We start from the raw sequence: 22,410 nt of genomic DNA, 5'->3' as shown, positions 1-22,410 counted from the left end.
TGTTTTGATAACAAAATTTGCTCTAACGCGATTTATGAATTAGAGCGATATTATATTAACGCGAACGCTTGTTTGCTATTACCATTTTTGCTTACTATTTCTCCAATTTTGTATTAACTGTGAATATGGTAAAGAAGAATATCTCAAGAAGCGTTCTGGTGATAGAATTCCGGTGATGATCGTAAAGAAAGGATATAACACTTGAAGAGAAGCTCGATGTTATCAACCTCAAAATCACCCTTCCCCCCATCAAGTTACATTCATATTTTTTCAAGGTAAAGTGTTACATTTACTGTATGATTTCATTATTAGATATGAATGTAACATTTATTTAGATGTGCTATCCTTTGTGTTAGGCTAACTACTAAATTTTTCGAATTTCGAGTAATCTGCACCAAACCCTATTTTCCATAAGCCCTGTTATTTCTATTACGTGATTTTCTATAACACGATATTTTACAAGAACACAATTATCGCGTTATAGCAGAACTTACCTATACGTGTTTTTCGAATCGTTTTCAGTAAAAAACTGTTACATCAAACGTATATTTTACCTAAACTGCGCCTGAATGAATATATATTCTGGAAATAAATAGTAGTTTTGCTGAAACGTGATGTATTTCAATGTAAAATAGGATAAAATACATGACGAAAACAAGAGACTTTACCCAAGCTTCCGATGTTCTTGAGATGTTATTCGTTTTTTAGTAGTTTTCGTTAAAATACTGTTATATTACAATGGTATTCTATTCATACTGTGCTTGATATAATATATTCACGGAAATGTAATATTTTGCGAAATTACGCATTTATTACAGTGGAAAGTGATAAACCGTGACGAAACAATGACTGAAATATAATGCAATATTAACCCCTAAATCGGTTAATTCGGACAACGCTAAAACGGACACCCTTCCCCCCCTATTAGTCTGAACTAACGAGGGTCGACTGTACTATTATATTAAAATTAATCACTATCTTATAAGAATTTCAGCAATGTAAATTATATTCTCCCCGGTCACTTCTATGACATTTTATAAAACAAAACAAAACTCAATCTAAAGGACATAAATAAACAAATAAATACTTCAAACAACTGTCAAACATGTCACCTCCCCTTCCTCCCAGCCAGGGTTTGGTGGTTATAGGCTTACAGTTTTTATCTTATACAGTCTCTCCTCGACTTACGATAACCAGGACATACTACCGCCGTGGTCATATAAAATATTTTTCACATTACGTATTTTCGAGTCCCGAAACGTTTTGTCGTAATGTGACCCCTGCGACGATAGTGGGGCCATAGCCCGTGTTTAGCAGTCGTTGTTGTTATTAGTAATCGCTGTTTACCCAACCAAAAGAATTTTCGTTTGTAATTCAACTTTTAAAATGGCTGGCAGCGTAAAAAGTAAGAGTTCTCGAGGTGCTGAAAGTAAGTCAATACTTGAGATGAAGATTAAAATAATAATGCAATATGAAAAGGTTAAGCAGTAGCAACCATTTCACACGACAGCTTCTGCACAACGATAATATCAACAGTTTTGAAGGACAAGGAACGAATTAAATGAGGTAGTGGATCAGCACCTATAAAGGGAACAATAACGAAAAAAAAGGCAAGTCCCTCTTCATGAGATGGAGAAATTACTTGTGGTGTGGATGGAGAGAATCAGCTGCAAGCGTGTACCCTTAAGCCTTCTAACCCTACAGGCTAAGGCAAGTATGTAACACAGCCTGGTGAGCCCCAGGAAATAAAGTCACGACCAAACCTTCACAGCAAGTCATGGGTATTTCAAAGGTTTAGAACCACTACAGTTTACAGAATTATAAGGTAGGTGGAGAGAGCAGCAAGTGCTGATGTGCAGTGCTCTTGCAGGCTGAGGAGAGCTAGATCGTGTCATCGTGGAGGAAATTATTTACTAGACAAATAACTAATGTGAATAAACATGGATTATTATAGAGCGCATGCAGAATGGACATACATCCACAAAGAAAGCAAAAAAATACTGCAGGGATTCAAGGCATTCAAGGACTGAATTACACTTCTGTTGAGAGAGAATGTAGCTGGTGTCAAGATAAAGCCTTTCATGATATATCATTCAGAAACCAAGGGAGCTTTAAAATGTCAGCAAAGCACACCTGCAGTGTTTGTCATGATAATAAGCAAGCATAGACCAGCCCTAGCACTGTTTGAGATCAGTTCCCAGAGTTGTTTCATTCCAGGCAAAAAGTATTGTCTGCAACAAAAGGGTTGTGTTCAAGATTTTATTAATTTTGGATAATATCTAGGACACCCACCACACCTGGACGACCTGCCCTAATGTTAAGGTAGTACATGCCACCTATAACACTACCTCTGTCATCCAACCCATGGATCAAAAGGTGCTATTGCTGGCACCCCATGAATTGCCCCACATACGACCTTATCCGGCGCTCCAGGCTGTTGCTGCTACTGAAGGTGAAAAAAAAACGCTCAAGAGTTTTGGAAGAGACTACAACATTTTGCAATGTACAAAAGAACATAGCTGCAGCATGAGATGAGAGTTACAGGTCAGTGCATGAATGGAGATATGGAAGAAAGGTCCTGAAAAATATGTGAACAGTTTAAAAGGATTTAATAAAGATGATGCAATTTATGAGATTAGTAACAAGATAGATGCAGATAGGTAAACATCTGGGTTAAAATTGATAATGAAGATGTTGAGCAGTTGTTGAAAAATTGTAGAAAGAGCTAAATGCTTGAGAACTTATTGGAACTGGATGCTGAAAATTGCAGAGGAAGAAAGAGAGACAAATGTAGCAGAACCTGCACACCCCCAAGGATTTTTAGTGAAACAAATGGCAGAGGCATTTGCACCACACAATATGGGGATGCAAATGTTTGTGGAATGGATCAAAATGTTGAGCGTTTTGCAAAGTTGACGAACTGATCCAAGATGCACTTGCTTGCTTCAGGGGAGATTTACAATGAAAAAAAGAAACCAAACTGTGCAGTCTAAATTGGACATATTTTAAGAGTCTCCCACTGCCTGACTCATAATCCCCCTACTACTGCCTCTTCACTCTAAAAGATGATCCAATACCTTTAACCAGCAAGTTTCCACAACGCAAACCTATCTCTGAAAAGCGGCATGGTGTCCCACAGCCTGTCTCTCACTTTATCCAATTAATGTAGTCTCCATGTAATCAAAAACATTATTGAGACCCTGTGCACATTCATTGGCCTCACATTAAAGAGTAAGTTCACATGCCTATTCATTCTTCATTAATGATTACTTTTACTGTACTGTATTTCATTTAGAATTTCTGTATATATATTATTTTCCTTTTTCGCGACTTATGACCTGGTCATCGCCGGACGGAACCCGTCGTGAGTCGAGGAGAGACTGTATAATATCACAGACTAAAGTTAGCAAAATATTATTTGCATTGCTAGACAACCTTGCAAGACAGTGAATAATTTGAATATAAACGCTATATATTTTGTAGAAGATATAAAAATTTTAGCCCTTTGTAATAAAATTAATTAGAACTAAAGTTTGTATGTCTAATGTGAACTACAGGTTGTACCTCTCTAGTCCGGCAACCTTGGGACCTGACCGGTGCCGGACCATGAAAATTTCAGGACCATGGATATTCACCGTTTTCCTGGATAGATAGTGACTTGTGCTTCCACTCTGAAGCACTAGCAGCACTTTCTTTGCTTCATGGTCTCTTTGAAGACATATTGAAGGGTTAAATGTCGTACAGTAGCTTCTCAAATTTCGCAAGTTTTTAATTCAACGTTTTTTATTGGAATGCGCACAAAAAAAAAAAAATGTTGATGGCGGGCTCACCAACGCTCAATCGTAAACAGCGCTATTTCTTATGTATAAAGGATTCATTATTGTTTATTACTGAATGTCTTTTTGATTGAATTAATGTTTGTGCAAAATGAGCAATACAATTAATAATAACAGAATATTAAAACACACGAGGAGACTAGACGGGTTTTGTTTTAGTTGTTTACAAAAACCAGTGACTGACTGGTTCTACATATAAAACTGAAGAAAATAAGACCCTGGTTGTAGCTGTAGTAAAATTAATATGGTTGTTTTAAGTAATGTTATTTAATGTTATTTAATGGAACAATTGAAGTAGCTAACCATTAATGGTCAAGAAAAGTGAGACTGCGCTGGATGTAAGCAAGACATGTGAAACATATCATCATTACTCTACATAAAAATATGAAAGCAACACTTATTTACTGCCTATATATATATTGAAGTTAAATGTTGTACCTCTGTATAGACAATGAGAGAGAGAGAGAGAGAGAGAGAGAGAGAGAGAGAGAGAGAGAGAGAGAGAGAGAGAGAGAGAGAGAGAGAGAGAGAGAGAGAGAGAGAGAGAGAGAGAGAGAGAGAGAGAGAGAGAGAGAGAGAGAGAGAGAGAGAGAGAGAGAGAGAGAGAGAGAGAGAGAGAGAGAGAGAGAGAGAGAGAGAGAGAGAGAGAGAGAGAGAGAGAGAGAGAGAGAGAGAGAGAGAGAGAGAGAGAGAGAGAGAGAGAGAGAGAGAGAGAGAGAGAGAGAGAGAGAGAGAGAGAGAGAGAGAGAGAGAGAGAGAGAGAGAGAGAGAGAGAGAGAGAGAGAGAGAGAGAGAGAGAGAGAGAGAGAGAGAGAGAGAGAGAGAGAGAGAGAGAGAGAGAGAGAGAGAGAGAGAGAGAGAGAGAGAGAGAGAGAGAGAGAGAGAGAGAGAGAGAGAGAGAGAGAGAGAGAGAGAGAGAGAGAGAGAGAGAGAGAGAGAGAGAGAGAGAGAGAGAGAGAGAGAGAGAGAGAGAGAGAGAGAGAGAGAGAGAGAGAGAGAGAGAGAGAGAGAGAGAGAGAGAGAGAGAGAGAGAGAGAGAGAGAGAGAGAGAGAGAGAGAGAGAGAGAGAGAGAGAGAGAGAGAGAGAGAGAGAGAGAGAGAGAGAGAGAGAGAGAGAGAGAGAGAGAGAGAGAGAGAGAGAGAGAGAGAGAGAGAGAGAGAGAGAGAGAGAGAGAGAGAGAGAGAGAGAGAGAGAGAGAGAGAGAGAGAGAGAGAGAGAGAGAGAGAGAGAGAGAGAGAGAGAGAGAGAGAGAGAGAGAGAGAGAGAGAGAGAGAGAGAGAGAGAGAGAGAGAGAGAGAGAGAGAGAGAGAGAGAGAGAGAGAGAGAGAGAGAGAGAGAGAGAGAGAGAGAGAGAGACAGAGAGAGAGAGAGAGAGAGAGAGAGAGAGAGAGAGAGAGAGAGAGAGAGAGAGAGAGAGAGAGAGAGAGAGAGAGAGAGAGAGAGAGAGAGAGAGAGAGAGAGAGAGAGAGAGAGAGAGAGAGAGAGAGAGAGAGAGAGAGCAGCCGAACAATGGATGTAAACAAACTCTTACTCTCACAAGCTTTTGTTTTTTTTTTTCAGGAATTAGCTCCACCCGGCATAGGTCACGACCAATATTAGCCTGAGGGGCAAAAATTTAATACCCTGTAATAATAATAATAATTCAGATAAGTTATAAAAAAGAAAAAAAAAAAAAAAAAAGAAAAAGAAAAGCTGCCTATCTACCTATTGGACAAATAAAATCGCTCCGGACCACAGAATGCCGACTAGAGAGGTACAACCTGTAAAGCATATATATATTCAAACTAATAACTATCGATAGAATTCCAGCAATGTTAATTATATTCTCCCCGGTCAGTTTAGTAACATTTTAAAAAAAAAAGAAAACTTAAAAGTCACTTTTAGGACAGATAAATCAATAAGCACTAGACCTTGGCATCAACTGTCAAACATAACACCTCACCTCCCCTCCCATCTTCCCAGCCAGTAAACAGACCATTTTGCATCCCTTAATTTTAACTGTGTTGATTTATGAGTGTTTGTTTTAACATAATACTACAAAAACAATGTTTTGCTTATTCTAGGAGATGGGCTGAGGTGCATCAGTAGACTGTCAGTCTTTTTATATTTGTGTTTCTCTCAAGTACCAAACTAAATTATTCCATTGAAACAACACTTTGATTTAGTGGGAATTCAGTTTAAAGCATTCTCTTTGGAACGTATCTCGTGTTATATCCACGTTCTACTGTATTGATTAATCTCTATAGAAAGATTTGCCAATAAATATGTGTAATGCTGTGTTTTTTAGTTTTATCTTTATGTTAACTATTTTTTTTTAATTTACTGTGGATTTATTTTAATATTACAGACAATTAATAATCTTGTGTTACTTTTCATTTTCAGTACTTGAGTATAGTACTTTATGAAAGAGATATATTTTTACTTCTAGTTGAGTACACTGAACTGTGTATACTTTTACTTCTACTTAGGTAACATTTGGCAATGTAACAATAATTTTACTTCAGTAACAATGTCCAGTACTTTTTACAACTCTGCACCATACACAAGGGGTTAGTAGACTATCCCCATTAACCCCTTCCCTTCACTATAGGACACAACTTTTATATTTTAATTGGCTAATGCCAGACAATTTTATTCAGCTAAGGGGCAACACAGTACAGAAGAGGTAAAAAGGTATACAGTGGTCCCTCGGTTAACCAAAGCACAATCCGTTCTAGAAGGTTGCTCGTTAACCGAAACCATTGTTTCAATGGTTTTTGGGTAATTGGTTCCAGCTCACCGAAAATTGCCTAAATTCAACAAAAAAGGTAGAAAAGTACACTTACTTTAAGTGTGTATGTAGAAGGCTCCTGATGATGATGATGATGGAATTAGAATGGGGTGGAGGAGAAGGGAGAAGAGAAGGCATTGGGGTGGGAAGAAGTCACCCATGCCATTTCCACCCATAAAATTTTAGTTCTCTTGGTGTAATTCAAGATTATTTTCTTTAAATCAACACTGCACTGCATTTTATATTGTCAATATAAAATAAATTTCAAAATGACCAATAATTTGCTTGCAAAAGAAAAAAGCATTTAGTTGAAGAGAGTCTCAAGCAAGATGTTACCTCCACTGAAAAGACACAAAGACTGACGCCTGTATGGTGTGTTGAGAAGGATGGTGCGATAAACTAGTTTATTTACCTCAATTATGTTCAACAATTGTTAAATGATTAAAAAATTTAATATTAAACTTTTAAAATTATTGAATAGTATAAACTTCTTGATATTTGCTAAAATGGTAAGGAATTTAAGCCCCAAAACCGATTACTGTATTGGTGGACTAATACTACAGCTGGTGGACCTGCCAAATGCAAGCTTAAACATGTTCAGGTCGTAAGCTCAGAATCGAGGATTGCTCGTTAACCGAAGTTAAGAATCTTATGGAAGGTAACTCGTTAACCGAAATCTCGTTAACCGAGGCGCTCGTTAACCGAGGGACCATTACTGTATTCTATTTGCCATGTTACAAGAACACAATACAGTATACACATGCATACACTTCCGCAATTTCTATGTCCCTTTCTGATGGATCAATGGGGAGAGAGAAAAATGAGAGAGAGGGAGATTTGAAGAAGACCAGAAAACAAGAAAAGGATCAATGAAAAAAAAGGTTCATTTGAGAGCCTTTTCAGTATCTCTTTTTTTTTTTTAATGTAGATTTATATATGCCACTACTGTACCTTTTTACAGGTTGCAGTGATATTGTCTCTTCTTCTTGGTAATGCCAGAATTTTTATTGGTTCCACAACAGCCTCTCGACGTAAAGTTGTGATACCTCTTCTGTAAATGTATGTATAATAAGTTATATACAATGATCATGAGCCACAGGAAACATTATTATAAAACACTGTATGAAGATATATTACAGCAATGTTTAAAAAGAAAGGAAGTAAAGAAAAAAATTAGTGTAGTCACCTTAAAGGAGGAATAAAATTGAAAACAGAATTTAAAAAAAGTAAGAAAAAAATGAGAGGTACTACAGGAAAAGATTTAGAAGAAAGAAAAGAACTACAAGGAGATAGAACTAAATGAATGAAAAGGTAGAGAAGAAAGAGAAAAAGGTGCAAGGAAGAGAAGGAGAGGCATGAGAATGATGACCAATGACACTGTGGAAAATGAAGAGAGAGGAATTAAGAATAATAGAAGAAGAAAGTTATGATTACAAATGGGACCATTTATCAAGAATGCTGGAGACCTGGGGTTGCCACATAGGGTTTGTTCCAGAATTTAGAGTGTCAGGTCTAAACGCAAAATTTACAGTAAACTCTCTGTAAATGGCTGTAAAGACTCTATTCAGATCACTAGATTCGGCCATAATAGTAGCTTTAACTACCGGTATAACATTAAAACTTAAAATTGCAGCATATAAACATCAATAACAAAAGTATATAAATAGCAATAATGAGAGCATACAGAGAGCAAACATGATACAAGTTAGCGTTCAAGCGGTGTCAAAGTCGCCCCTGGTGCTAGCCGAGCAATGCAGTAACATTCACAGTAACGGTACTATGCAACAGACCCTCTGACCTCCACAAACACTTGCTACACAGTTTCATGGTGGAAGCCCGTAGATACATAAACCTTTATACCTTATAATAATTATTTATTCTATTAATTGTTTGCATTTTCTCATGTAGGACTGTGTGTGTGTGTGTATGAAACTGAGTAAAAACAAAACAAAATAACAAGATACAATACTGTATATCTACCTGAAAATGCAAGTTAAAAAATATCCATAACATAACATACAGCTCACAGATGAGATATGGATGGAAATATTCCCGTTCTGCCTGGGAATTACCTGGCGCTCATTTTAAATAGGACTTATGGGTAATCCGTAACCCAAGTCATCCGTAACTCAGGGAGTATCTGTAGTTTGCAATTACCGGTACCAGCCATAACAAACAATCCCATGAAAGGCTCAACCCCTAGAAAATTAATCCCCAAGAAAGCCTAGTCATCTAACACCCACTGACACCATATTCCAAAAATATTCTTAGCTGCAGTAGCACAACAGTGGACTCACTACACAAACTAATAATCTCCAACTGTTTTCAAGGGGAAAGGTAAAGATCACAAAATGGAGCACTGATTTAGATATCCCATTTTAAAACAATATCAGGACTGAACAATTTTGTTTAGTCAACAAGTCTAGAGGTCATAACCCCCAGGCTCCTGGCCCTAACTTGTGGGGGTGCCCAATAAACTACCTTATGCACTGTGTGGGGCAATTCTGAAATCTAAAGGTGAATCTGATCTAGAATTCAGATTTATGTGACAATTAAATTACTCTTTACAACAAACCAGGATCCCAAAAGATATCCACTTGGTAAGAATTTAACTCTAAATATGGAGAAGGTTTGAGAATTAAGGTGTATGCAGAACCAGATACACTACATCTGTTCATTCTTGACTTTGGTTTCAAGACTCATAGCAGATCCAGTTCATCTCTACAAAACTCTTTACTGCATAGTTAGATATGGTCTGTTTAAATGTCAGTTACTAGTAAAGATACAGAGTTCAATTTCTTCTTCATTCTTGTTACCCCCTTCCTGCTACTGATGCAGGTGGCCAGTCATTTGTTCTCTCTTATGACATGACATAAATAAGATAAGTCTTACCTAAGGGTGGAAACTGCTTCATGGTTTAACTTGAGCTGCTCCATTTGAGCATTGAGGTATGTCATAGTATCAAAAAAAGCTGAGGATTTTCTTGCTATTTGTCTACTCATATCCACCTCAACTGTTTCTAGATAATGAAATAGCTGAAAGGGAAATAAAAAAAATCTTAGCTCACCTCACCACAGAATACCAACCTTAAAATACCACTCTGGAACAATATATTCGTACTATATAAACAAATAAATAAAAGATCATATAATCTAAATGCACAATCATAAATCTGTCAAACACCTTTATAACATTTATAACAAATGGTATTCAAACTTGGAGTGTAAATCTGGAACAAATAACTCGTACCCTTTCTTGGAGAATTTTAGCATTCTTCAGAGAGACCCCAGCAGAAGTTACATGAGAGAACACAGAGTAGAAAGTGTCTGGATTTTCTAAGTTGAAAGAACTGGAGAGGAAGATGGCCGGAACACCCTCTTGGGATAACTGGTCAGATACTGTGAAATGAAGTACTACAGTAGAATGTCGATTTAAAGCAGTTCAATTTAAGATTATTGATTTAAAGCGACACTCAAAATTAATGACAATGTTTTAATTTAAAGCAAAACTTTCCTATTTTACGCGAGTCAGTCTGGTGCATCACATATTAAAATTCGCTCCTAATGTTTCCCTGGGCACGCTACACTGTCCTTAGGGCAAAGCTGTACTGTACATGTAGTCAAAATAAAGTACGAAATGATTACTAAAATTTTTGTCGAGTGAAAATTATAGCATGATTATATTCAAATTAATCACTATCTTATAAGAATTCCAGCAATGTAAATTATATTCTCCCAGGTCAGTTTAGTAACATTTTATAAGAGAAAAACTTAAAGTCACTCTTAAGGACAGATAAAGAAATAAGCACTAGACCTTGGCATCAAATGTCAAACATGTCACCTCACCCCCCCCCCCAATCTTCCCATCAGCTGATCGCTAGTAAACAGACCATTTCACGTCCCATAATTTTAGCTGTGTTGATTTATGAGTGTTTGTTTTAACATAATAACAAAAAACAATGTTTTGTATATTCTAGGAGATGGGCTGAGGTGCATCTGGGTAGACTCTCGCGCCCGTATTATTAAACAACATCGTCCCTTGAAGAGGGTCGTCGTGTTTCAACCCGAGTTTTAAATAAAATGAGTCCTGAAGGACACCGCAGTACAGTACTTAACGGGGTGGTGTGGCGGTAAAATTAACTAATTCCAATAAAATTAATTTATAATATTGGAATTAGTTCATTTTACACCACACCTCCCCGTTAAGTACTGTACTGCGGTGTCCTTCAGGACTCATTTTATTTAAAACTCGGGTTGAAACACGACGACCCTCTTCAAGGGACGATGTTGTTTAATAATACAGTGAGTTCTGCTATAACGCGTGTTTTGATAACGCGAATTTGCTCTAACGCGATTTATGAATTAGGAACGATATTTGTATAACGCGAACGCTTGTTTGCTATAACGCGATTTTTGCTTACTATTTCTCCAATTTTGTGGTAAACAGTATTAACTGTGAATATAGTAAAGAAGAATATCAACAAGAAGTGTTCTGGTGATAGAATTCCCGGTGATGATCGTAAAAGAAAGGATATAACACTTGAAGAGAAGCTCGATTTTATCAACCTCAAAATCACCCTTCTCCCCCATCAAGTAAAGTGTTACATTTACTGTATGATTTCATTATTAGATATGAATGTAACATTTATTTAGACTGTGCTATCCTTTGTGTTAGGCTAACTCCTAAATTTTTTCGATTTCGAGTAATCTGCACCTAACCCTATTTTCTCCATAAGCCCTGTTATTTCTATTACGCGATTTTCTATAACACGATATTTTACAAGAACACAATTATCGCGTTATAGCAGAACTGCCTGTACGGGCGTTGGTCTTTTCAGTACAGTATTTTGTGTTTCTCTCAAGTACCAAACTAAATTATTCCATTGAACCAACACTTTGATTTAGTGCAAATTCGGTTTAAAGCAACCTCTCTTGGAATGTATCTCGCATTATATCGACGTTCTACTGTATTGATTTTATACATAAATTGCACGACAATCATTATATCGAAAATTCTTGGTTTTAGGGAAATGAGAACAAGAACTTAATTACTGTGTAGGTGCTCCTTTGCAGCTGCCCATTCTTTAAATTTTTTTGAGGAGACAGATGTTTACAACTTACTGAATCTTGCATCAATTCCAATACTGGACTGTAATAATAGAATCTCAGACCACACTAGTAACTATTAGTCTGAGCCTCCCAAGACTCCCTTCATACAACAAACAATTATTTTTCAAAACTTATCAAAACAAAGTCCAGGGCAAAATTGCACTGAGGACTGAGCATTCTTTTTAAAACATGTACCATTGATCAAAAAAAAAAAAAAGTTGAAAAGCATAATCTGCAAAATTCAACAAAGACCATTAGATACAAATATGAAACTAAAAACTAAAAATAAAAACCTTACCTCTTGGACTGGGTTCTAATGATGACTCTTCTGCAGCCTCTTGTGCTTTGCCAGCCTGCATGGAGGCTAACCTAGAGAGGAGTTTTTGTCTCTTGCGAAGTCGCCTAACATACGACTCCACATGCTTGATGGTGACTTGAGGGAGTGCCACATGAGCAGGAATTTCTTTAACCTCCACAAAACTCTCACCCCAGGTTTTAGTGAAAAAATCACGCTGAAAATATATATACATGTGGTCTCCTGAAGTCTTTCAAAAACAGCAAGCCCTCATCATTCTTTAAAACTGTTTTCTTTATACAGTATAATCTCGGTTTACGCGGTCAATTAAACCCATGGAGGTCCGCGTAAAACGAGAAACGCGTAAACGAAACAACAGAACATATGGGATTAATTGAAATAGAGACTGGGCCGACCGCCAGACTACCCTTTTTCCGACACAATACGTACGTTGTAGTAAAAATAACATCTTAATTTTATGATGGTATACACACACAATTAATATTTAAGAGAAATATCAATAATATTAGGTTTTTTAACATTTACGTTAGTAGAAGAGATGGCTGGGCACACGGGGATGGGGGGTTGGTTCCGAGGCAGAGGGCAGATTATTGGCCCTCACCTGAATCACTTGTATCACCTGTATCGATATCCACCACAGAGGCTTGCAGGGCCTCTTTGTCAAACCCCTCAAAGTCCATATCCTCACTATCACTATCACTGACTTGGGCTGGCTGTGGTGGGTGGCGGGTGAAGAACTCGGTAATGTTTTGTTGACTGGGCGACCTTGTGCGCACCATGCCCGCACTGCTTCCCGCGTAAATGATGGAATGTACCGCATAACCAGTGGTGGGCACGGTTCCGCTAACCGCTAATTAGCGAAGCTAACTTTCTCGTTAGCGGATTAGCGTTTTCGCTAACTTTGGAAACCATTAACAGACCAATTAGCTTCTGCTAAATTGAATTCCGCTAACTTTAAGTCCGCTAACAAAATTTATACATGTTTGTTCCTGTCTGTTGTAAGCGTGTGACGCCGTGACGCGTGTCTCCAACAGCCAGTCAGGCACGCTTGGCTGACTGTGTGTTAGTACGTGTAAACGTGACAAGACATGATTTGTCGACGCCGCGCTGCAGCAGCTGAGCGAATGGAATTTTTCGATTATTAAAGTTTAATACTATTTTTACAGTAAATAAAGATTGTCAGTGTATGTTGAAACAATCATATGTAATTGTAAACCAATGTACAATTTCATTTCTCATTTATTTGTTAATCTAATTAGAATTTTTTTGTGTCAATATATTTGGTTATGCTAAGTACTGCATAAGTTCATAACCAGGATGTCATCCAAGGTGTGCACCAAATAAAATTTTCTAAAAACTTACTTTTCATTAAAGTTCAGGCCGATAGGTTGTATGAGAATGCAAATTAATTATTTGTGAAATTGTGTACAGTGTACACCTTGATAAGTTGATCATCATCTGATCTTGGCATGATACTATTTGCTACCTTTTGCTATACAGTACTATAGTTTTTGGATTCGTTTAATCTTTCTCTCTTTTCGTACAGTAAATAAAGATTATTAAGTGTATGTTGAAACTTGAATGTAAACTAATGTTTAATTTTATTTGTTCATTTAATTATTTGTGTACACCTTGATCATCATCTGATCTTGGCATGCTATACCTTTTTGGAAAGCTCTATGTCTAAGCTACAAGACAACATATGAAAATTTCAGCTCTCCAGGTCTGTTTTTAAGGGTTTTAGAGCCAAAAAAAACCCCAGAAGCTAAATTCCTATAATATAAGTTAGCAGTTAGCATTAGCTTCCGCTAATTTTTTTAGCCGTTTAGTGGTTTAGTGTTAGCGAAGTTAACTTTTTAGTTAGCATATGGCGGTTAGCGAAGCTAACATTTTGTTTAGCTGTGCCCACCACTGCGCGTAACTAATAATTGCCGGTCTGGCCAGGTGCCTCGTAAATGACCATACGTGTAAAGGAAATCCGCGTAAATTGAGACTATACTGTACAGATCAAGAAGGCATACTGTATTACCAGGTTTGGAACATAAACTCATGTTTTCTTGATAATTTCCCTATCAAGACAAATTTAAGTTAGACATATCTGTTTGTACTGTATATCACAGGTTCTTCTTACTCATATAAACAACCAAGAAAAGTGCAGCAAAATTATGTTATTACAAGTATAGAGAGATTACACTATAACTGTTATGAGCTTATTATACCATTAGGTATTCTTAAACTGGTCATACCCTTATCCCCTTCCTAGGGTCATTAAGAACTGATGGAACATTCTGAGTTGAAGAGAAGACGCCCCATTTTTCTTCTCTAGCCCTTGTCTGTGCTTTGGATATTACTCCTGAGCTACCTGAAAGACCAACAAAACATATGAAATATAATTTTTATTATTTTTTTAACTTAATTCTACATAATTATTCTCTAATCTGAAAATTTTATGTTTTAATTCCCAAGACTACCCATCTTAAGATTTGAGGACTAAAGTTATTACTAATTCCTTTGTGATCTGTACAGTATTGTACTATTCACAGGAGCTTAATGTGGTTTTTGCCCTTACCATGTTGATGCCTCATGGCTATAAATCTGTTCTTTATGATTAACTGTGTTTGGAAAGTACATAGACAGAAGCAAGTACTAACAGTGTTGTCATGATTCAAATAACATTCCTCAGACCTATCAACTCGTTTACATTATTAATAAATGAAAACACAAAAATATGTACTGGACCATAATTATTTTTACTTGATACCATGTTTTATAGTACGGTATTTTATTTCATCATTATAAATGGTTTCTATTTTACTTAAAAATTTTCATTAACCTGAAACAGTGCAGAGGGAAGAGAAGGGATGAGGGGGGTAAAAAAGTGACACCTTCTAATACAACTTATCTTTTTATTCTAATGTTAAATTACAAATTACCTGTATAATATATTGTATTGTTTTATTATTGAAGATGTTACAAAAATATAATAATGAATCAATATTAAAAACAGGTCCAAAGCTGGCCCATGCAACAGTGCCTCCCCCCCCACCTGGTCATATTATCTTCCCTCCCATTGTTCACAGCTCTCGTTAAGAATACATGAAATTTGATTACACTTGTCCTTTTCATGAGGAAACTTCATAATTTTACCCATTAAAAAAAAAATATCCCCATCAGAGCAAAATTGATATTCTATGTAAAATGTTCCCATATTTTAAAGGTTAAATCCTACCCTTTCAAATATCACAGTCGAGATAACTTAGTGAATAGAAATGACAACGAATCTTGTTTGATCTATCTCAGTAATTTTTCTAAGTTATAAAATGAATCTGTCATGACTAAGCCAATGGACAAGAAAATCACAGAGGGAATGTGACTCACTGTTACAACCATAAATTGCTATAAATGAATAATTATTATGCAATATGAAGGACAGCTTCTCACTTTACTAACATACTGCATTGGCCTTTACCCTTGCTAAGCATGGTGAAAACATGGTGTTTTAGCATGTGGTCCTTACCCTTGTTAAGCATAGTGAATGCATGGTGTTTCAGTACGTGGTCTTCATAATCCTGATCGCTCACTCCCTCAAGTGGTAATGATGAGCAGACTCCGTTGTAGCCATATCTACACACAAAACTTCCACCTTCCTTTGCACAGTGGCAATCACGTATATGTCTATAAAGATATATACACATTAAGAGGCATAATAATGGAAACTACGTTGGAGTAATCCTAAAATCCTGTGTTAAAAATGAGGCAGGATTGAGGAAGTCTGTAGCTATATCCAGCAAGACTAGGAGGTTGAATCCCAAACCGTCATAGCCCAAAGTTGTGATTGGAATCTAAAATTTAAAAATACACCAAAAATACCCAGGGCCAAACACTTGCTTTATCTGAAAATAATTACAGTACAGAATACCTAATATCAGTTCCATAACAATAAGATCAAATCTATTACAGTAAATGTTATACCTACAGTAGAAATCTATTTATCCAAAAATGGTCAGGTGTTCTTTATTCCTAGTTGGTAACATGTTATAGCTAAAGACATGAGCCCAATTTGTTATTAGCTCATTCACTTTTTGGTTTGGCAGCAGGTTTGGATGGGAGACGTGTCTACTGTTTTTACCTCTGATTGTGTTTATATCTTTCCAGGCTTTGCTAAAGGGAGTATGTTGACTCAGGCTGTTGGTATATTTTCCCCCAAGCATTTTGTCTAAGTTTATTCGTGCACTCCAGAACTGGAGTGGGGGAAGTGACGAATGTTTGAAGCAGTTTTAGCATTTAAGGTGTTCTGAGTTGTCTGGGAGCAAAATATTTTAAAGCAACTTGACGTAATTTGACTCAACACATGGTCTGGGAATATTGATGCTTTACATGCCTCTACCTAATGTTCTCATACATTAATTGATGTAGAATGGGCATGTATCACGTTATACAGCATGTGGACATAGCCTCGGCCAGGGACAGTCATTGAGGGTTTGCATCCGTCTTCATTAATAATTTGAGTGATTATCATGGCAAGCTTTTATGCTTACCAAGTATATTGAAAAAATATTTTAGTTGCTACTGATATTAAGTTGATGTAAATTAGAAGCAGCAATACCCACTAAGTTTTAACAGTCTGCCTTCCCCTCCACTCCACACACAAACTCACCCTTGATAATCACAGTACAATATTATAAATTGTACAAAGGCAAACAATTGACATACAATTAAATTAATAATAGTTTCCATTATATTACATATCATTAATGATGAAAAGAACTTTATAAACTTGTCTAAAACCTCTAGTAATTACAGTAAGTAGAATAATATAATAGACACCAACAATTACCTAGCTCATGATCTCCCACTATACTGTACCTGTAAAATGATACGGGAATTATTTTATCAAAGATATTATGAAAAATCCAGTTCCAATTATTCTATATACTAAAGCTTAACACATACTGAGCCACAACTGCTTCCCTCTCTTAGCTGACTCACCTTTACTCCACTATTCATAAGGTGCGCTACAACCCGAGTAACCACTGTACTGTATCAACAATCTATGAACTAGATCCCAGGATTTGAGGATTATATTGCAACATACTGGTATGCAAGATTCTACATTTATTCATATTAAATTTTTTTTTGTTTTTTCAATAATCATGGTTTGTGTTCTGTGTGTTATCCACAAATCAATGTTTTCTGTAACAATTTGTATTCATTGCCATCAGTAAAGTTGTCATTTTTGGTTCATTTTACCATGCTTCATATATTGCCTTTTATGCATGCACAGTACAGGTATATACTAAAGTATTCTTGCTTTCTTATTTCATTTATATTTTTCTAACAATGCATATACAGTAAGTCCTCGCTTAACGGCGTAGTTCCGTTACTGAAAACGGCGACGTTAACGGAAAAGATATTAACGGAATAAATTTCCCCCATAAAAAATACAGTAAGTCCTCACTTAACGCCGGGGTTACGTTCCTGAAAATGCGACGTTATACAAAACAACGTTAAGCGGATCAATTTTCCCCATAAGAAATCGATAAAATACGGGAGTTAAGTTCCCCTGCCTCCCTTTGATCCATGAAATACATTACATATACAGAAATTAAAAACTCCTTGTGTGATGCCTGGTGAGGTGCTTGTATGCATTACTATAAAGTCACATTCATTGAGATTTTATAAGAGAAAAACTCAAAACTCCTCTACATGACAGATAAGTAAATATACAGTCGGCCCTCAACATACGCGGCGGTTAGGTAACAGAGATACCCGTGAATGTTAAAAATCCATGTACTTTTGCTGCCCCCCCTAAAAAAACCCTGGCCCCCCATGTCCTTATTTACCGTATATACCTGTGTGTAGTTCGAGTTTTTAAGACCAAATTATTTGACAAAAAAATAAGGGTCGACCTCTAAACGGGTAATAGTTTCGTTAGGTTGAAAAATATTTACCAGTAACTACCTGTAAACAATGGAAACGACGCACCAACGCACCACCAGCTGTGAGTGTCGGTACAGTTGCCAGGGCAGATCTCTTGCGTCATCATAGCACGCCCAAAGTAGTCAAATGCATGGTATGGTAGCACAGGACGATGTAAAACAAAGTATTCATTTTTTAAAGTTTATTTATAGATACTGTACATAAATTTTTTTTCATTACATTTGAAACATCAATCTTTGTTAATTAAATTTGAAACAAAAGAAAACTACGATACCGTATTTTCATTAGAATATTACATCACAAGCATATTTTACCTTAACTGTGACTGAATGAATATATTCTCAGAAATAAATATGGAAATGTAATATTTTGGCTGAAATGACGTACATATTACTGTACAGTGGAAAGTGGGATAAAATCATGACGAAAACAATGACTTTCGCTTTCTTTTGTTGTTCAAAAGATTTTCCTGTAACCGCTTTTCAAATGGTTTTCAGTTAAATAACTGTTGTACTCGTACTGTATTACAATAATATTCTATCCTATCATTAGCCTCATAATCCTACAACTGAAAACCATTCGAAAAGCGATTACGGTAACATCTTTTGAATGAAAGAAAGTGAAAGTCATTGCTTTAGTCATAATTTTATCCCACTTTCCACTATATTACGTACATCATTTCAGCAAAAATATTACATTTCCATATTCTCAGAAATAAATAGTAGTTTTGTTGAAACGTAATGCACAGTATTTAATATTAAAATGCAAAAAGAGCTATAAAAACAATTAATACTGTACACCCATAATGTACTGGCTGGCATCTCCACTCGTCCCTGCTCCCGCCTCCAGCGTCACCACTCCTCCCCACTCCATCCCTCCGCCTCCTCCACATCGTCACTACTGTTGTATTACAATAATATTCTATCCTAATTCACTTGAATAAATACTACAATACCATATTTCTGAATATTTTCATTAAAATCCATCAAAATCATTTTCCTTGTCATCGTCTTCAGCACCAAACAGCTCCTCCCAGTCTTCTCCTTGAACAGGGCTAGAGGGTACGTGTTTTTTGAATCGTTTTCAGTTAAAAAACTGTACATCACACGTATATTTTACCTAAACTGCACCTGAATGAATACAGTCGATCCTCGTTAATTCGGACCCCTTTAATCCGGATTTCGGATAATTCGGACAAAATCTGAACGAACTTATTTTTTTTTTTTTTTTTTTTAAGATTTGTAGGAATATTACCTACGCGGACCTTAAGCTAAAATGCTGGTCCACCCACTGCTGGGATAAAACACCAGCGTCTTTTTGGTCAAATGTAACATCTCCACCACTAGTGTGGGGGGGGGATGCAACTTTTAGCTTCAGACATGAAAAATATTTACCATTTACTGCCAGTAAACAATGGAAACGTAAAATTTGTACCAATTAGTAATGAAAAGTTGTGCAGTTCCTTCAGCAAATGAAGCTCACCAACTTACAATAGGCTAAATTACCTTACAACGTGTTTTCAGTAGTCTATGTTGAAGTTCTTAGCACAGGCTAACGAATCATATCATATACGGTATCACAGTTCTCATTGATCTACAAAAAATACCGGTAATAAAAACCTTTTCGATATTTCACACTTAATATAATACCCGGTAATCTACTTCAACCTCCTATTGTTTACAACGACGCATGACGCACCACCAGCTGTTGAGTGTCAGCTAGACGGTACACGTGTTTTTCGAATCGTTTTCAGTTAAAAAACTGTTACATCACATGTATATTTTACCTTAACTGCGCCTGAATGAATATATTCTCGGAAATAAATAGTAGTTTTGCTGAAACGTGATGTATTTTAATGTAAAATAGGATAAAATACATGACGAAAACAAAAGACTTTACCTAACCTTCCGATGTTCTAGAGAAGTTACTCGTTTTTTTAATAGTTTTTGGTTAAAATACTGTTACATTACAATGGTATTCTACTCATACTGTGCTTGATATAATACATTCACGGAAATGTAATATTTTTGCTGAAATGACGTAGGTATTAGTGAAAAGTGGGATAAAATCGTGACGAAAACAATGAATTTCGCTTTCTTTCGTTCAAAAGATGTTACCGTAATCGCTTTTCGATTGGTTTTCAGTTAAAAAACTGTTGAATTACATTAATATCCTATCCTAATTGACTTGAATAATTACTACGATACCATATTTCTGAATATTTTCATTAAAATTCATCCAAATCATTTTCCTTGTCATCGTCTGCAGCACCAAACAGCTTCTCCCAGTCCTCTCCTTGAACAGGGCTAGAGGGTACGTGTTTTTCGAATCGCTTTCAGTTAAAAAACTGTTACATCACATGTATATTTTACCTAAACTGCGCCTGAATGAATATATTCTTGGAAATAAATAGTAGTTTTCCTGAAACGTGATGTATTTCAATGTAAAATAGGATAAAATACATGACGAAAACAAAAGACTTTACCTAAGCTTCTGATGTTCTTGAGATGTTATTCGTTTTTTTAGTAGTTTTCGGTTAAAATACTGTTATATTACAATGATATTCTATTCATACTGTGCTTGATATAATGCATTCACGGAAATGTAATATTTTTGCTGAAATTACGTACGTATTACAGTGGAAAGTGGGATAAAATCGTGACGAAAACAATGACTTTGCAATACCGTATAATGCAATATTAACCCCTAAATCGGTTAATTCGGACAATCGGCTAAAACGGACACCCTTCCCCCCGTATTAGTCCGAATTAACGAGGGTTGACTGTATATTCTCAGAAATAAATAGTAGTTTTGCTGAAACGTAATAATAGTGATATTCTATTCATACTGTGCTTGATATAATACATTCACGGAAATGTAATATTTTTGCAACTACAATGCTGATGTCAACACAAGCGTGGTTACAGCGAGACTGACTGAGTGAGGGTGACGACGCGCTGTGTGTGTGTGTGTGAGGTAGCGGGAGCGGGCGGTGTGCAGTGTTCGGTGCCGCGCGCGATTTGAATGTACTGTACAGTAGTACCCCGATTTACGCGGTCAATTGAACCCACAGGATACCGGGGAAAGTGAAAACCGCGTAAAGTGAACAACAGAACATATGGGATTAATTCCAATAGAGACTGGCCTGATCCCCAAACTCCACTTTTTCCGACACAATACCTATGTTGTAGTAAAAATAACATCTTAATTTTATGATGGTATGTTCACACAATTAATATTTAAGAGAAATACAGTCGCCAGGTTAATGTCCATTCAAATAATGGACTCAAATCCACCCCCCCCCCTCTTCCCAGCTCACTGGCTCCTACCTCTCTGAGAAATGATTGGGTGAAACACTAGATTTTAACGTATAGTAATAAATAATACCTCAGACTAAAGTTAGGATAATATAATTGACATTTCTGGATTCCTTGCAGGTCAGGGAATATTTTGAATGTAAACTTCATATATTTCGCACAAAAGATAAAACACTTGCTTTGTGTAAACCAAATTATTACATTAGATCTAAAATTTGTATGTCTAATGCAAACTCCATGATGTTTACATCCAAAATGATCATCATATTGTAAGAATTCCAGCAATGTAAATTATATTCTGGCCGGGTAATTTGTATGAATTTTATGAGCTAAATAAAAAAAAAAAAAATTATACTTCACCTCGTATATGAGTAGATGAACCGCAGAAAGTGAAAGTCCGGTTGTGGCGAGGTACTGCGTGAATGAGAAGTAAATGAGAAATCGCGGAAAGTGAAACCGTGTAAAATGGGGTAATACTGTACTTCAATTACTTCAATGTACAGAATATTCCTCCGGCGGAGCAATCCGCGTATTTGCGAATCCGTGAATGCTAAACCCGAATATGTGAAGGGCCGACTGTACCACTAACCTTGGTTGGTCGGCAGGCTGGCACCAGCTGTCATAATACAACACCTCCCCCCTCCACTTCCGGCAAGATTGAAGGTAGTTTAGGCTTAACGTTTTTATTTTATAAAATATCACAGACTAAAGTTAGCAGAATATAAATTGCCTCACTGGAATCCTTGGAAGACAGCGAATAATATCAATATAGACATCATATATTTTGCACAAGAGATAAAAAGTTTAGTCCCTTAAGTACATTTAAGTACTGTACAGTTTTTTAACTTATTTTTTGGTAGATATAGTAACTTTCTTCATTTATTTTTACTCATTTTACATGCACACACCATCCTAAATACATATTGTGAAAAAATTTATAAAGTAGTCCATGAAGACTCAAACAACGTTGTACCGAGTCACCGGGATGTTTAAAAATTTTTTCGTCTCTAAAGTTTAGCAAAGTAGTACCGAAACAACGTCAAGCGGGCCAACGTTAAGCGAGGACTTGCTGTAGATAAAATATGGGAGTTACGTTCCTGAGCCTCCCTTTGCCCCATGAAA

The 22,410-nt window shown here is 36.5% G+C and overlaps 1 protein-coding gene across 1 annotated transcript in view; it reads right to left on the bottom strand.

Annotated features, from left to right (window-relative positions):
* The window catches only part of LOC121860768 (vacuolar protein sorting-associated protein 54-like), a 110,255-nt gene that overhangs the window by 75,045 nt on the left and 12,800 nt on the right, over positions 1-22,410 (bottom strand). Inside the window, exons 2-7 of the mRNA XM_042358133.1 lie at positions 15,549-15,706; positions 14,278-14,393; positions 12,014-12,227; positions 9,857-10,005; positions 9,500-9,642; positions 7,559-7,658 (exon numbers count right to left, since the gene is read on the bottom strand). Of these exons, the coding sequence (XP_042214067.1) occupies positions 7,559-7,658; positions 9,500-9,642; positions 9,857-10,005; positions 12,014-12,227; positions 14,278-14,393; positions 15,549-15,706 (880 nt within the window). The remainder of the gene's footprint in view (positions 1-7,558; positions 7,659-9,499; positions 9,643-9,856; positions 10,006-12,013; positions 12,228-14,277; positions 14,394-15,548; positions 15,707-22,410) is intronic.

Source organism: Homarus americanus, unplaced genomic scaffold, assembly GCF_018991925.1.
Source record: "Homarus americanus isolate GMGI-L3 unplaced genomic scaffold, GMGI_Hamer_2.0 scaffold40248, whole genome shotgun sequence".
Classification (NCBI taxonomy): domain Eukaryota; kingdom Metazoa; phylum Arthropoda; class Malacostraca; order Decapoda; family Nephropidae; genus Homarus; species Homarus americanus.
This window is presented reverse-complemented; position numbering and strand designations above follow the sequence as displayed.